The 17208-nt window shown below is 47.5% G+C and overlaps 1 protein-coding gene across 3 annotated transcripts in view; it reads right to left on the reverse strand.

Annotated features, from left to right (window-relative positions):
• Positions 1 to 17208, reverse strand: part of RARB (retinoic acid receptor beta) — a 772903-nt gene that overhangs the window by 4468 nt on the left and 751227 nt on the right. For all 3 annotated transcript variants that reach the window (XM_028843631.2, XM_028843632.2, XM_015132297.3), the window contains one exon: positions 12693 to 12869. In XM_028843631.2, the coding sequence (XP_028699464.1) occupies positions 12693 to 12869 (177 nt within the window). The remainder of the gene's footprint in view (positions 1 to 12692; positions 12870 to 17208) is intronic.

A 17208-nucleotide genomic window follows, 5' to 3' on the forward strand; every position in this document is an offset into this window, starting at 1 on the left:
CAGGAAATAACATGAAGATTTCCAAGAAGCTCTTACATCACATGGGGCAGTCTGTCCCCCTTTCACATGTTGAATGTCTTCTTTAGCTCTTTCATTAAGAGACTACAGAAGTCAAAACCTAGGGGCTGAAGTGTTTTAGGAAATACTAAACAGGACCCAAGAAATTCTGAGAAATATCTTTTTAAAAGTAATTCATTATTTGATTCAAATAAACATTTACTGAGTACCTAAGTATGTCCCAGGCACTGTGCCAGGTGCTGGAGGTTTTAAAAAAAAAAAAAGATGAATAAGAGTCTATTTTTTAAGAGCTTACGGTGTACAATAAATGACAATATTTATTAAATGCATAGTATATATCAAGTTTTATACATACCCTATATTCAATCTTTCAAACAGCTTGGTAAAATGAATATTATTCTTATTTTACAAATGAAGGACTTAAGATGTGCCCAATGTCACATAGTTAACATGTAACTGAATCTGACTCAAACCCAAGTTAGGCTGACTCTCCCATGATGCCTCTGATCGCATAGTTACACAGACAGCTACAATACAAGGCACGTGAGTGAAACCAGCAAGGTATTAGGGAGTTCAGAAGAAGGAAAGCTCAGAAATAGGCAAGAGGAAATCAAGGGCAGATCCATAAAGAGGTGGCATTTCAACCAAACCCTAAGGTGTTGACAGGATTTCTACAGGCAAAAAGCCTGAGTCACTCTGCCAGAGTCTCCCAGTCCCACCCAGTGTATGCTTGACACATAACCCTGTTGGCCCCCTGGGGCGCCAGCTACTGAGGAGACTCCTGCTCACTGCCCTATGCCTCTAAGCCTCACTCAGAGCAAAACAAACTGAAAATGCCTTGCTTCTGTCGATACTCAATCCGGGCTCAGGTTTCCACTGCCCTATGAAGCCTAAACGCTGGTGAGGAGCTCTGTGCATTCCAGAGCACTTCCCCACCCAGAACCACATTTCTGCACCAGCAGTAAAAGGTGTCTGACCAGGTTGCCATACTTGACTTTTCCCTCTGAAAAAGTTTCAGAGCTGCTTGAAACACAGAGAGAAGTAAATTGAAAGTGAACAACTCAGTAGGCTGAAGAAGTTGAGAGTTTTTCCCAGATACTGGCACTTAATTTGACTGGGTATAGCCCTGTGAATGTCCACCTCAGTATCAACCTACAGGAGGACAGATGTGATCGGAAAGGCCTGCTTTATTCCTGTTACATGGCCATGTGCAGAGACGAGTGGCCTCTGAGGAAGACACAGGACCCCCTACCTGGGAGGGAACTCCTCGTAGTAAAGCCTCTGCATCCTGCCCCTATTCCCATCAGGTCTCCTAAAACAAAACCTTCTGTCAAATCTCTCCTCTTGTCGGGGAAACACTGGGGGTTTGGGACCAGGACACTGCCCATGGGGAAGTCAGTCCCATCTGACTGGTGGTGGATCCACAGGAGCCTCACACCCAGTGGACCACATGAACCACGATGGGACAGTTGCACTGCGATGGTCACGTGCTTTTGGGTTCTCTGTATCTCCAAGAAGGCAGTGACCTAGGAGCCAGCCTTCTTCCTACACAGAGGAAGGCACCAGGACATCCGATAGAGTGAGGGTGCAGCGCCTCTGTTGGTATATTTTTTTAAAAGTCTGACTTCAGTGTGTTATTGGTTAAAACTCCAAGAGGAAAACTGTGAATGAGTAGCACTCTTCATCCCTAACATACAGTAAGAGCTAATGTTTTACTGATCACCTAACCAGGTACCGTAACTAAACACTTGTGTATTATTTCTCCTATCAACCCATGAGTTGTTACTATTTGCTGGGGAAACACATCTGAATAGCTTATGCTAGGTCACGTAAGCTAGTAGAATGATTGGATTTAGGCTATGTTTTTCTAGAACCTGTGCTTTTAACCACTGCTCCATAGCTGCCTCATTTTCTCTTCATGCCAATACTCAAACCTAGACACCTCTCTAAGGTTAGATCACCTTTAGCCCAGTAATGACTTCAATATCAGCCTTACTGGGCACTTCTGTGCAGCACATAACTGCATAACTATTCACGGTGGCCTACCTGGTGTAGAGGGGTGCAGAGCTTGTGGCCTGGAAACAGAAACCTCATTTTATATTGGGAGGGGTGGTAGAGATATCTAAATCAGGACATGTCATCAAACTTCTTAATGCTCCTACTATATAATCAAGTGGCATAGTGAATTAGCAATTGACCGTTACTGTGAGTGGTTATCCAAACACTACCATGATCTCTCTTCATTGGATGGGTGGTTATTTTCACCTCCCAGATACTTGCCCAGAGGCCCTTCTGAGCTAGCCCAGCCATTTCCTCTGGGTTCCCAACTGGTTGACTTGTTTTACTTCACCTTGGTAACTAATGGGGTATGAAGCCATTCCCAATGTCAGAGCAGTAAGAAAACTCAGAAGTCATTGGGCATAAAGCCTCACATTTCCCCTGAAAGCCCTGGGAGATCAAGTGTGCCCAAGATCACACAAGCAACAGTGCTAGAGCCTAGAATACAGGTCTTCCAATCCCCAGCCTGATGTTCCTTCAACTACCTGGAGAAACATGAGGAAATACTGCCTATGCAGGGAGTTATCAAGTGACAGTCAAAGTTAGCACTTTGGGAGGCCAAGGCGGATGGATCATCTGCAGTGAGGAGCTCGAGACCAGCCTGGCCCACATGGTGAAACCTGTCTCTACCAAAAAGCACAAAAATTAGCCAGGCCTGGTGAAGCACACCTGTAGTCCCAGCTACTGGGGCGGCTGAGGTTGGAGAATCGCTTGCACTGGGAGGGGGAGGTTGCAGTGAGCTGGGATCACGCCACTGCGCTTCAGCCTTGGTGACAGAGTGAGACCCTGTCTCAACAACAACAATAACAACAACAACAACAACAAAGGTAGTATGCTCAATATTTATGGGCCCCGAATCCCCGGATACATTTCTAGTCTGGAATCAAATGGGTACTAAATAAGGCTTTGCATCTTTAACGTGCTGCCAAGAAATGAATGCATGAGATTCCTGCAAAAATGCAAGAATCCAGAGATTTGTTGGAAAGGAACAGAAGACCAGGATTTAGGACTTCGCAAATTGCCAATAACTCACTTAGAAATCCACATCCAAACTGCAGCCCTCAAATGTTTCTAACTATTCTATTCGAAAAGGTTTTCCTCTTCAAAAGGTAGAATGTATTTGGATTCTGATGAGGCATTTAAACCATGTTCTGTTGCCTCTCTTCCTAGAAAGTTCAAAGCCGAAACCAAGTACAATCGGTACCTCCAGAGAGGAACGCACGTGGCCTGAGGAGGAAGACTGCTCAATGTCTCCTTTTATCCGAGGAGCCTCCATTCGCTGCCCCGGCCCCAGCCTGAAACAGGATGGCCCCAGGTGAAACGGGCATCCTCCTCACTGCTTCCGGCTGCTTCTGTCTCTGGAGAGAACCCAAGTCGTTTCATTTTGTCACACTAAAATCAAATGCCAGTGGCAACCACCAAGTACTTCTCCCGGATTAAAACACTCTTTGTTTGAAAGGAAGGCATCTTATCTGGAAAGACCAGCATCCAGGCCCCACGAGATGGGTAAAAATAGCCTAGGCCAGGCTGTCTCACCAAAGCAGGGCCCTGTTGGACAACACAAAGCTCCAGTTGATGGTCAAACTTGATCCTCCTCAGGGCAAAAAGAACCTTCTCTTCTTGCCGTCAGCAAAGACAACTGTGCATGTCTCTACTGCTTCTGATGGGAGTGTGAGTTCTGTGTGTGTCTTGGGGTAGGCCTGCTTGATAATGGAACCCTGGAAGAATCTGATGATGCGGGACCCCAGAGGCAGAACCAGGGGCTTGTCCACCAAGCTGCCATTACCTCTCTCATGGTGGGGGCCTCTGAAGTGATCCCTTATTTCCATTCCTGCTTGAGTACTACATGGTCAATCCACAGCAGCCAGAGCATGTTGTCCAAAATGTTCACCAGAGGAGAAGACTCCTCAAATGACTTCTAGTCCCCTTCAGAATAGAATCCAGACTTCTTCCTGTGGCCTCAGTGGCCTCTCCCTACCTTGCCAACTTCAACTACTTCTCCTTTCCTTTGCTCATGAACTTCTGGCCATCTTGGTCTGCTTTGTGAAGCTTCAGTGACGCACCGCTGAGGCAGTGTTTGCACTTGCTTTTCCCTCTGGCTTCAGTGCTTTTCCCTGATCTTCACATGGCTCACTTCTCAGAGTTCAGCTTGAATGTCACCTCCTCTAAAGCCTCAGTGAAAATGCTTTCTAAAACCCATGATTTTCTATCCCATCATGCTTTTGGTTTTTGGAATAAGAAATAACATTGTTTTAAAATTGAGGTATAACATGTGGTGGTTTTAAAATGTGTGTGCAAATTCTTTGATCTTACTCCCTTTAAGGGGCGGAGCTTAATTCCCCTCCCCTTGGGTGTGGCCTGGACTTAGCGATTTGCTTCTAACAAATAGAATATGGTGAAAGTGATGGTGTGTGACTTGTGAAACTAGGTCACAAAAAGCATTGTCACTTCCTTCTTGCTTGCTCTTTCTTGAATCTCTTGCTCTGGGGGAAGCTAGCTGACATTTCAAGAGGACAGTTATCCAGCCCCATGGACAGGTCCACAGAGGAAGAAACTGAGTCCTCCCATCAATGACCAGCACTAAGTTGCTAGACAAATGTGATGAGTGATTGTGAAGGCAGAGAGCTTCCAGCCTCTGGAATTCTTTAGATGACTGCAGCTCTGACTGGTGTCTTGATTGCTATTTCATGACAGATACTGAGCCAGAACCACTCAATGAAGTCAGTACCAGATTCCTGAACCACTGTGACTATGGGAGATAATAATGCTTATGTTTTAAGCTGCTAAGTTTTGTGGTATTTTGTTACACTGCAATAGATGATGAATATAGCATGCAAGCCTGGAGCTGTACACAAATCTCAAGAGTACAGCTTAAGGCATTTTCCCTAACCATATACCTGTGCAACTACCACCTAGATCAAGATACGGGTATTTCCAGCACCTACCGGCTCCTTTGACTACTCCTAATCAAACCTCTTCCTCAAAAGTAACCATTATTTTGACCTCTATTCCTACAAGTTAGTTTTGCAAGTTCTTGAACTTCAGATCAATGGAATTATACAGAATATTCTCTTTTGTGTCTGATTTTATTCACTCAATATTATCTCTGTGTGATTCACCCACACGAGTGTACACAGCAATAGTTCATTCTTTTTCACTGCTGTGTAGTATTCCACAATGCAAACCACCACCCTGTTTTCTTTTCTTCATAGCAGTTGTCACGATCTGAGTTTCCTGGCCTATCTCCCTTCTAGAATATGAGCTCTGAGAATGAGACTGCTGTTTACACCTGTCTTGCTCTCTGCTGTGTCTTTAATGTCTAGAACAGTGTCCTCCACACAGCAGGTGGTTAATGAATATTTCTTGAATGAACAAACTGAATTCCTTCATCAGACTCTCTTCTATCTTGTAAACCTCGGAGGGAGGCATCAAGGGATTGCCTGGTTTTCAGGCAAAGGAGAAAGCTCAGGTTGTTCACACATCTTGGTCACTCTACACTGATTGTGTTTGGCAACATGCGGGCAGATCCTGAACTGATTTGACAATCTATCCCCACATGCCTGTGGGAATGTTTAAGTAGTGATACTAGTAACAACGTTTAAGTAGAGATACTAATAACAATGACACATGCAGCACACGCAGTGCCTGTTGTGATGAGTTCATGGGAACAGAACGTTTTCCCCAATGGGACCTGTAGCCAGCCTGCCTTCACTGAGGAGAAAATCCAGACGTTAGAAGCAGTAGGAGAGCCTTGTCACCGTCACTGTCTCTGGTTTGTAGACCAGCACTCTAGTAGCCATTGTTTTGCAGTGTTAAGAGAAATAGATGGAATTATTTTAATAATCTAGTTTAACTTAAGATATCCAAATTATTTTTGTTTCAACATGTAATCAATACAAGAAATCATTGAGGAGATGTTATACATGTTTAAATACTATGTCTTTAAAAGACAGTGTTTATTTTGCAATACACACTTCACACCAGGCACATTTCCAGGTGCTCATGAGCCACAACTGCCTCACAGCTGCTGAACGTGACGGCGCAGCCCCAGGTGCTATTGCCTAGCCGCTCAGACACACCACTTCACAAAGGCAGCCTAGGCTTACTCAAGACTGACGATTACGGCTTATTTAGAGGAACGCTCACCAGGCGCCAGGAACTAATTAACTCAATTCTTTATTCCAGCAACCTAAATGGGGAGGAGCTACTATTCTACTTATTCAATTGGTGGGGAAACTGAGGCTCAGAGAGGTAAGTTAGCTTCCCTAAGTTCACTCAGCTCCTACACGGCAGAGCTGGGATTTGAACCCAGGGAGTTGGACTGCAAAGCCCACCCTCTTAACCACTACACTGGCTACCCCACAGCAATTCCTGGTGCCTCATGCGGTAATCGTGCCACATCTACGGGTGGGTAAGCTGAGGTCAGGAGAGACCCAGGGCCTCCTCATGACGGCACAGATGCCCAGGCGCAATGCTGAAGCCTGAGCTCGGGCAGTGGGACTCCAAGGCCAGAGCTCGCTCCCCACCAGCCTGGGCTCTCATCTCTACTGAGTCCCAGGAAGGGGAGAGGGAGCAACAGGTTCACACGGGAACAGCCCTCCATGGCTATACAGCTGCATGGTCTCCAGGGCCTCAAGGAGCCACAAATCACATTTTGAAGTCACACAGGCCATCACTTTTGCGTCACCAGAAGCAAGGTGCCGCTGTGACTGGCATGGGAATATTTTCCTTGGGGGCAGTAAGGGCAGTGGGTGGGTGGTAGGACTCAGGAAGTCGTGTGTCTTATAGGGAAAGACTTTAAATCTTGAAGCCTTAACAGACGTGACATTCCAAAGGCAGTATATATGCTGGAATTTGAATTGTGACTTTTAATTCATTTGCCCATTCATTCATTCACAACTATTCGCTAAATCCCCCTTTCGAGCCTGGAACTCTGCCACAGCGACCGACCCAAAGATGGTTCCTGCTCTCATTGAGACAAGAGACCGGGGAGAAGCTGCTGGGAAATGCACCTGTAATTACGCTGTGCCTTAAGAGCTTGGGACAGACCCGCGGTGTGAGGAAGGAATCGGGTGGCTGGTCGGGGAAGGCTTTTCTGAAGACATGGCATTTCGGCTGAGATGAGGAATAGGCCAGGAAGGATGTGAGGAGAAGAGGGTGGGCAATCTAGACAGAGGGAATGGGATGTAAAAAGGCTCTGGGTCAGGAAAGAGCTTGACTGAGGCTCGAGGCAGCGCCAGGAGGTGATATAGCCAAGAGAGGCGCCCTTGTGAGTTGGGCCAGATGGACACCTAGAATTTCCAGTCAAGCTCTTCAAGCCCGCCTGCCCTGCCCCCAGTTTTACCGCAGTGTTTACCTCCTTCACCCACCCCGCCCACCCGTCCTGGCTCCACACTGACCCTGCTCCCCCTCAGCTTGCCCACGCTGTTGAATGTGGGCTCTGAGGGCAGCTCGCCTCTGTTCAACATCTGGCTCCACTGTTTACCAGCTGTGTGACCTGGGGAGAGTCGCTTCGCCTCTCTGAGCTTTCTCCCATGTTGACAAATACAATCAGTTGCGTTTCTGAAGTTCCAGCTTTGAGAAACACAGGCAACGGCTCTTCTACGAGGGCAACCCTGGCAGAGGCAAGATGGCCTGAGCCCCGGTCCAGGAAGGAAGGCCCCTCTCGCTTCTGCGGAGTGGCCTGGCTGCACCACCCACGCCTCACTGTGGCATACCAGCTTTCCCCATCATTTGCCCACGGCGGCTGCTATGAAAACCCTGTCTTCAGAATCACAAGTGGATCATTATCCCTCACTGTGTTCCCACAGGGTTTCATTTCATTGTAAAAAATACAGCTACTTAATGAATTCTCCACCACAGTCTTTAAACAAACCCTGGCAAAGCAAGTCATTTTCTCATCTGAAAATTGCTCAAGGTTTTCTACTTTGCAAAAGCGATTTTGCCCTCCTTTATCCGGAGGCTGGAAACTCTCTCGGGGGAGCTCTATGGGTTTTTGGCTTCCCCTTGGGCCTCAGCTGCCTCGCCTGCAAAATGTGGACAATAACAGGACCCCTGAGGGCGTAGTGCAACTTCACAATAACACTCAGCGTAACTGAGGCCTGTGGGGTGCCACACACTGTTCCAAGCTCTACGTGCCACCTCATTGCATGCTTTCTAGAGCCTGAAAGGAAGCTGCTATTGCCATCTTCATCGTAAATACGGGGAAACTGAGGCTCAGAGAGGAACGTAACTTTCCCAAGGTCACACAGCTAGTAAGCAGCAGAGCCGGAGTTTGAACCCAGGCATGCTAGTTTCAGAGCCCACATTCAACAGCTGGGCAAGCTGAGGGGGAGCAGGGTCCGTGTGGAGCCAGGATGGGGTGCAGTGGGGTGGGGTGGGGGTGAGTGGAGGAGATAAACACTGTGGCAAAAGGAGGAGCAGGCCAGGCGGGGCTGGAGAGCTTGACTGTAGAGTGCAACAGGACAGGGACTCTCCACTCTGCCATCACACATCCACGAAGTAAGTGCTCAGTAAATACGCGTGAGAATCATGACTTCAAGCAATATTGACGCAGTGCTGCATGACGAGACAGAGCGAACGTTTAAACCAAAAGTCAGACCGCGGTACACCTCTGCTCAAAACCCAGTGACTCTTTAGGAGACCAAGGAGGAGAATCTGTGCAGGATCACAGGCCCCACTCTGGGATCGAAGGTCTCGTCCCCCCGGCTCACTCCCTTCCAGGCACACTCACTTCCTGCAACCTGCCGGGGCTTCCCCTGCCCCAGGGCCTTTGAACTCCACTCTCTCTAGGCTCCCCAGGACTCGCACACCCCTCCCATCAGGGTCTTCTCCTGGGCCTGGCTCTTTCTGGGAAACACTGGGAAATTCTGTTTCTTCATTCGGGTTTCTTCAAACGCCATCTGTGTCTGAGCTACGGAAACAAGCCCCAGCCCTCCCTCCCATCCCAGATTCTGCTTCTGTCCTCCTTTGTTGCACGTAAGACGCTGTCTAATCCGTGTATCTGCTTCCTTACTGTCTGTGTCCCCCCAGGAGAAGGTCGGCTCCGTGAGGGCTGGGGTTTCAGCGTGGCTCCCTCTGCTGCCTCCTCAGAGCCTAGAATAGTGCCCGGCACACAGTAGGTCATCAACAAATATTTGTGGAAGGAGGAAGAGAAGGAAGGGAGGGAGGGAAGAGGGGTGGAGGGAGAGAAGAGGCAGAGAAACCAAAGTGTGACCACCTCAAGGTTTATTTTTATGATTTTTATTTTAAGTTGAGAGAGACTTGATCCTAATTATTGCAGAGGAGAAGAGGCAGGTGAGAGGGGGTGGAAGAAAAGGCAAAAAGGAGACAAAGGATATTGAACAAGAAGGAAACATGAGGGCAGAGCCAGGTGAAGGGGCCACTCCTGCTCCAGGGCTCCCTCACTTGCCTGAACACAGCCCTAGGATGCTACCAACTCTTGAGTGAACATAAAAAAAAAACCCCATCTGCAGTGGTTATGAAGAGTCTGCCTATCTTAATAGAGACATTTTTGGCTACTTGGCTCCTGTGGGAAAACATGAAACTCAAAGCATGGCCTCAGAATCTTCTGGCTCCAACCTCATGCAGGAAGCCCGGCTATGGGCTGCCCACCAAAGGGTCCCTACCGAGCAGAGGCGAGGATGGGAAATTCCCGTGGAAGGTGAGCAAGGGCAGGACAGGTGAGGCCTTCCATCCTCTGCCTGTATCATGAGGGCCCTCACCTCGTGATTCTGAATCGACCCTTCCCGGAGAGCCTCGACTGCGTGTCCCACAGCTGACCGCATCTTCCTGGGAAAGTGCCAGCCCTGGCAGGCGCACAGTCAGAAATATTACCTTGTCTTGTTGAGAGACCACACACAACACAACGAGACACGTGGCTCTGAACAGGCCATACTCAATCAGGGCTGGTGACCCTTGAGAGAGCCTGGGTTTTCCTTTCTAGGGTCTGAGAATAACCTCAGCCTGCGTCTGTCTGTCTGTTCATCCTCTCGGTTTCTCTGTCCCACTCTATCTACATATCAATGACTTAGATAAGAAGATTCTTCTAAACAGCTGTGCCAGTTAACATCCTCATTCAAAATATGCTCTTTGAACTTCTGTACTTGCAGGATCTTGTGATTAACTGCCTTTGCTACAAATTCTTGGAAACAAGCTCTTGCCTGGGGCCAAATGCGTATTCCTTCGAGCTTTGTCTTGTGTGACTGGAGGTCTTTGCCCTTTAACTATCAGGACATTTTCCTCGCTGGCCTATTGCACCCCAACCCAGACTCCTCACCCCCATGGCCCAGGAAGGAGTGGTTGAAAGTTTCCTGATTCCCACCACAGGGCTGAAATTGCCCACATTAACCCAGCTTTGGCCTTGTCAACGTCATTGGTTAAGTACCTGCTGCATGATAGGTATTACAGCTGTTAATATAGTTAATCCCATTTAAGTAATTACCTTATTTAATGCCTTAATGATTTGCATTTCTATTTTATATACATAGGTAAACAGAGGCTTAGAGAAGTTAAATAACTTGGCCAAGGTCACAAAAATTGGTTTCTGTTCTACCTGACTACTGAGGGGCTAATGGCGAATTCTTGGATCCACGGGGCTGGAAGACTGCTGCAGGATTCAGTATAAGCTGAGATGTGGAAAGAGAGCTGCTGGAGGCAGGAAGGGGATTTCTAAATTGAGGAAGGGGATTCAAATCTTGTGGAGACTGCACCCCGATCACTAAGTGTGTGGCTGTGCAGAAATAAGCCACTTTCCCAGAGGATCTCAAAGTATACCTCTCACTCCATATGCTAGGGCTGAGAATCACAAACTGTCATCATCTGGCAACTAGACAAAAGAAGGATTAAGGAACAAGGAGAAGGTCAAGGTCAGAACCTGAGGACTGGGAAGGCTCCAGGCCCTGCTGGGTGGCTGTGTGATACAGGCTGTCAGAATGACATAGCATTGCTTACTGTGGACTTGATTTGCTGTGTGTCACCTCACAGACCACTCAGACACTGTGGTGGTAACTCCAGTCTCCACTAATATCTTGCAAGCATTCTGAGGTTTAGGGGAAATTCTACTGAGTGTTAAAGTTTTTGTCAGGAAAGCATTAAAAGACCCAGTAATTTTTGTACATTGTTCTAATAGCTCATTGTTAATCCTCATTATTGATTTGTCAAATTGTCTCTGTTACTCTCTGGTGGTCTAGCTGGTTCTCTCACTGTGGCCCACAACTCTCTCATCTCTGCTGTCCCTAAGGGCTCCTGTTTATGCTTCATCATCCTCTTTTACATCCTCTTAGGCCTGGAGGTAGCCCAGTACCACCCTGGCTCTATACCCCACTCCACCCCTGATCTTGTACCACCCCCATCTGTGACCTTGGGAAGACCCCTGCCCTCCTGTTCTTAGTCAGTTCAGGCTACTATAACAGAGACCTGGCCCGTTAAACAACAACATTTGCTTCTCCTAGGTCTAGAGGCTGAAAGTCTGAGGTCAGGGAGCCAGTATGGCTGGGTTCTTGGTGAGGGCTCTCCTCTTAGGTCACAGCTGCCTTCCTGCTATATCCTCACAAGGCAGAGAAAGGGAGCTCTGGTGACTTCATCTCCTTATAAGGGCACTAATTCCATCTTGGGGCTCCACCCTTGTGACCTCACCTAAACTTACTCACCCCCCAAAGGCCCCACCTCCTAATAGCACCACATTGGGAATTAAGGCTTCAACATACACATTTTTAGAGGATGCAAATATTCAGTCATAGCATGTCTGTGGGCCTCAGTTTCCTCACCTGTACAAAGGGGATACCTGATGCCCCTTGGCTCCCTGCCCTGCTCGTGCTATGCTTCTAGAGCCTTAAAGAGGGTAAGGGGCCAGCACCCTTTGTCTTCCACAGGCTGGATGTCCACCCTGTCGTTCCCTGGTGGGGACTTCAGGCTGGGACTGTTTCCTTGGATGGGAGCAGCTCCCATTAGACGTATGTATGCAGAGAGGCCCGTGGAGCCTCTCCCAGGGATGCATCAGAACATAGGGAAAGTACAATCAGCTTTTGAAGTGCTGTAAAAGCATTGCCTTTTTATTAGGTTTTTCACAGCTTTGGGTATAAACCATTCTGCAAAGCAAATACAGTTACTATAATTAAGCACACGAACGCACTCCCACTTAAGAGGAGAGGGGTCCCTGCGTGCGGTGGTCGTACAGGAAGCTTGAATGTTTATGTGTCCTGTTTGCTAAACAGACCTGAGGAAGAGTGGCAATGGTTACTCGGTAACTGACAGGTGCCAGGCGTCCTGACAGCATACGTGATTATTTTATTTCTTGTAAAATCAGGGTATCCGGGGTGAACTTAGAAACATTCAGGAAGACTGAAACAGACCAGCATTCACCTGCAGAGTTTGCCAACCTCAGCTCATTTGAGCTTCGCAGACCTCAGTGAGCCTGAGGGATGGGAATTCAGCCCATTTCACAGATAAGGAGCCAGAGGCTAGGTGAGTCCACCTACTAAGTCAGGTGAGTGCTAGAGTCGAAACTCAAAAACTCCTCTGGAGATCTTCAATGCCTCTTGGTCCCCTCCCCTCCCCTCCACGGTGCCCGCTCTCCCTCCCCAGCCCCATCATTGAGCGCTCAAAAAAGCACATACCAGGATGTCCAGGCAGGCGGCCTTCAGCAGGGTGATTTGGTCTGCGATGGTCAAGCCAGTGAAACCAGGCAGACGTTTAGCAAACTCCACGATCTTAATAATGCACTTGGTGGCCAGTTCACTGAATTTGTCCCAGAGGCCCAGGTCCAGTCGGACTCGATGGTCAGCACTGGAATTCTAGGACAGAGAGAAAATGTCATCAGATACAGTTTCTGGGAAGCACTACAGGAGGGGAGAAACTCAGTGTGTTTCCTATTAAAGGGGGTGACATGTCAGCCTTGAGCAGGCAGCTTGTTGGTGGAGCAGCTGTATTTTTTTTCAGCCTGGATTCATCTTTTTTTTTTTTTTTTTTGTGAGACGGAGTCTCACTCTGTCATCCAGGCAGGAGTACAGTGGCACAATCTCAGCTCACTGCAACCTCTACCTCCCTGGTTCAAAGAATTCTCCTGCCTCAGCCTCCCAAGTAGCTGGGATTACAGGCGTGTGCCACCACGCCCGGCTAACTTTTTGTATTTTTAGTAGAGACAGAGTTTCACTGTGTTAGCCAGGATGGTCTCGATCTCCTGACCTCATGATTCACCTGTCTTGGCGACCCAAAGTGCTGGGATTACAGGCATGAGCCATTGCATTCGGCTGGATTCATCTTTTTAAAATGCTTAAAATCTTATTCCTGTACCATTGGATAATCAAGTAACAGATGAGAGGGAGTTTCTCTGCATGCAGTTATTCAGCTAACAAACAAGGAAAGAATGAGGATTCACCATTTTCTAACTGATGAACGAATGGCTCTAAGCGTCGACCATCAGTAGTTGTTAATCTGTTAAAAACAGGCAACCTGTCATGCTGATGCCCTGATGGGAAAACACACCACCACCTCTGAAACATTCTGGCCAAAAATCAAACTTGAATCAAACTGAGACTCTAGATATGACCTCAGGAAATCCAGGGATATGGTAAACGACACAAAAGGGGTATAGCTGTCAACATCCAGAATGCCAGAAAATCCACAAAACCAATGAACCGGTTTTTTCAATGAGTACATTGCAAGAGAGAAAAACAAGTGGAGAGAGAAATGTATAGATTGAAAGCAACTCAACCCAAATGCTCGTTAACTGGTGGGTGGATAAATAAATTGTGATTACAACTTTGCATTGAAAATGCTAGGTAGCGTTAATAAGGAAGGAAACTGTAATACATGTTACAACATGGATAAACCTTGGAAGCATGCTAAACCAAAGAAGGCACACATAAACGCCCACATACAAAATGATTCCATTTATATGACATTCTGGAAAAGGCAAAACTCTAGTGATTGAGAACAGCTCAGTGGCTTTCCAGGAGTGGGAATGCAGGTGGGGACTGACCACCGGTGCACGAGGAAACTCTTTGGAGCAGTGGAAATGTTCTACATCGTGACTGGGGTCAGGTTATGTGACTGTGTACTTTTGTCACACTCATCAAATTATACCTTTAAAAAAGATAAACATTACATTATGTAAATTATACTGCAATAAACCTGACCTAAGATACTGAGAAGACTGACAACCAATTGCGTGATGTAAACCTTATCTAAATTTTAATTCAAAAAAAAAACTGTAAAGAGATGGTGATATATATGAGAAAACTAGAAATACGAGCTATTAGGTGTTGGAGATAATTTTATTTTAGGATGGTAATAACGGCACTGATGCTTTACTTTTGTTTGCAGAAGCTTCTTTCATTTAGAATGCATATGAAGATACTTACAGATAAAATGAGATATTTGTAATTTACCATCCAACAAAAGGCTGACGTTGTCCTCGGACAAATGTAAACAGCTCAGGAGAGGTACTGTGTTTCTCAAACTGGTATCTTTAGTTCCCCACCTCAGTTAAAATCAGTCTACAGGAAGTCAATAAAACTAGCTCTTGCTTTGAACGTCTGCATGGAAAGCCAGGAAGGAGAGTTTGCACGAGGTGCCCTAGACACCGTGAAAATGATGGTGGCCAAGTGTGCCTTCCATGACATTCCTTGTGGAGAGTAGACACGCATCCTTCAGATTTATTTTATTCCTTCCTCAAGGACCTTGGTGGAATACAGTACACTTGGGGGAACATGAGATCAAGATGTGTGGCCATTCGGACGGTAATTAAATTTAATAGGCAGTTTATCCGGTTCATAGGAAGATGACACAGAAGAGAGGGACGGAGAGTCAAGCTTATGGAGGGAAATCATTTTACTATAGAGTATCCATCTGGAAAAAAAGACATTGCCCAGACCCAGCAAGTGTGAACGAAATCTTCATCAACATTGGATGAGGTTACTTTATCACGCGCCAGGGCTGAGAGAGGAGCCTGTCGCACCTTCTATTAAAAATAATGCACAGCCGTCTTAACGGCATGTAAATCTAACTCACTATTATGCAAACTGAAGGGAAGAGGCAGTTAATAAAACACAAAATAACCTGGTGTTTTATTATACTGGCTGCTGGATTCATAGGCATGAGGCTTCAAATGGCTTATATATTATCTTCCAGCTGTGGCAAATGGAGAGCCCTGGCCTGCTTGGGTTGGTAATGAAGGCGGCTGTGGGGAGCACCAGGGAAGTGTGGATTTTCAGCAGCATTTCTGAGTGTGCAGGAAGGAAAACCAGCAGAGGAGAGGCAGAAAATTGGGTGGTGAGGAGGGGCCCTTGCTGTGAGTATGAGGCAGGCTGATGAGGAAAACAGCCAAGGCAGAAGGGCAAGGGGCTCTCCTCCATCTGCTGCCAGTTGTGAGTCTGCTCAGGGCTTCCAGGGAGGTCCCCTCTTCGGCAGGAGACACAGGAGCTGCAGCGCCTCCCCAGGATGCTGCGCGGTGGCCCATATGGAGGATTGCGCCATGGCCTCCCAGGGCCATCTTAAGCAGCAGAAAAGCCCAATCCTACTATGAAATCCAATTAAATGGCAAGTTTTGCCACTCAAATGGATCCCTTTCTTCTGCTGGTTTGGTTCTCTGCTGCAACAGGCTGCCTTCCTGGACTGGCAGGACTTTCAGAACAAGACCCATAAAGGAAAGTGGAATCACCAGCATCTTTAAATCGCGCTGGAGGCAGCGCCTGGGTATTACAGTGGTTTGTTCAAGGGTTCTGGCTTTTTTTTTCAAAGCTAAGCAGGAAATGTAAATTTTCATTAAAGGAATAAAGAATGAAAGATCTGTGGCAATGTTGGGTATATCCATGGAGGTGCCTCCTTCCACCATCCTGGAGACTGATGTCCTTTCAAGTTCAATTTGCAGACTGTCCCTGTCACTCACATTTCATTCCTGCATTTTGTATGTTTTTGTAGGTAACCAACCCTTTTCTAGGGCTTGCCTCGTGCCAGGCACTGTTCTATGTGCTTAACAATCATTGACTCGCTTTACTTTTCACAGCGCCCCCATGTGGTAGGCACTATTATGGTCCCCATTTGGCTGATAAGGAAGCGAAGGCCCACAGAAGAGCAGTCATTTGTGCAAGATACTGCAGGAGAACTGGAGGATATGGGATTCACCCACACAATTGGGTTGGGGTGTTTAGGCTGCACCATGTCACCCCCCTCCCTACTGATTCCTCACATATTTCTACTTTCTGGTTAGAACTTCCTGACTCCTAAAGCCCGTGGTTGCATCTGTGATCTCCCTCCTTGTTGGAATCTCTGGATGCTTCCATCAGGTAGCTACAAGAGCTCCAGCACGCCTATAAAGAGAATGTTATGTGCCAGCCAACATCTCTTTGTGGTCAACACACACATTATCTAGGCACTATGACAAGATGGCTTCGGGAACGTCTGCCCCCAACAGAGGAGAACAGAAGAGAAGGCCCCCAGCGTGCCTGCAGCATTTTCCTCAGGACCACATGCCTCCAACAGTGGGGAGAAGGCAGCTTGGCAGCCACCCTGTAGCTCTGGGTAGACACGAGGGCGTCATCTTAACGGCATGGTGCAGTGTGTGGGCAGAGAGGGCTTCGAGCAAAGGGCAATGGGAGAGGGCAAGTAGGGAGGGTCTCTAGAATCTTTCGAGTGTTTCCTGGCAACCTGGCTCACAGCAAGAGTGATGCTGCGGGATTCCCCTGGAGGTCATGCTTCAGGTGTGCTCCTGGACCACCATCGTCTAAGGTTCCTGAGCTGGGACATGACCCTGGAAGGGACCATCTGTCCATCTGCAGCCCCTTCACTCCTGGGGGTTCAGAGATCCGGGACCTTGGGTAGAGTGCAGGGGTGGTGTGGTGGGTGTAGTCCAAGACCCTAGAGGATGTCCAGGAAATACTGGAATTCTGGAGTGGTCCCAGCTGCTGAAAGGGGCCATGAATGCCTTCTGGAGCTGCAGGATACATCTGAGAACGATCAAAAGCCCTGCCCTGTGTCCCTGCCGAAGCCTTCCAGTCAGACACAGCAGCTAGGGGCCACCTTCATGGAACTGCTTTTTCTCCTGACTAGAAACTCCCCTTGGCTCCCGAGGGCTAATATTCACACACTTTATCCCGCACCCAAAGCCCCTAGGAAGCCAGCCCCGACCTACCT

The sequence above is a fragment of the Macaca mulatta genome, chromosome 2 (genome assembly GCF_049350105.2).
Source record: "Macaca mulatta isolate MMU2019108-1 chromosome 2, T2T-MMU8v2.0, whole genome shotgun sequence".
NCBI classification, from domain to species: Eukaryota; Metazoa; Chordata; class Mammalia; order Primates; family Cercopithecidae; genus Macaca; species Macaca mulatta.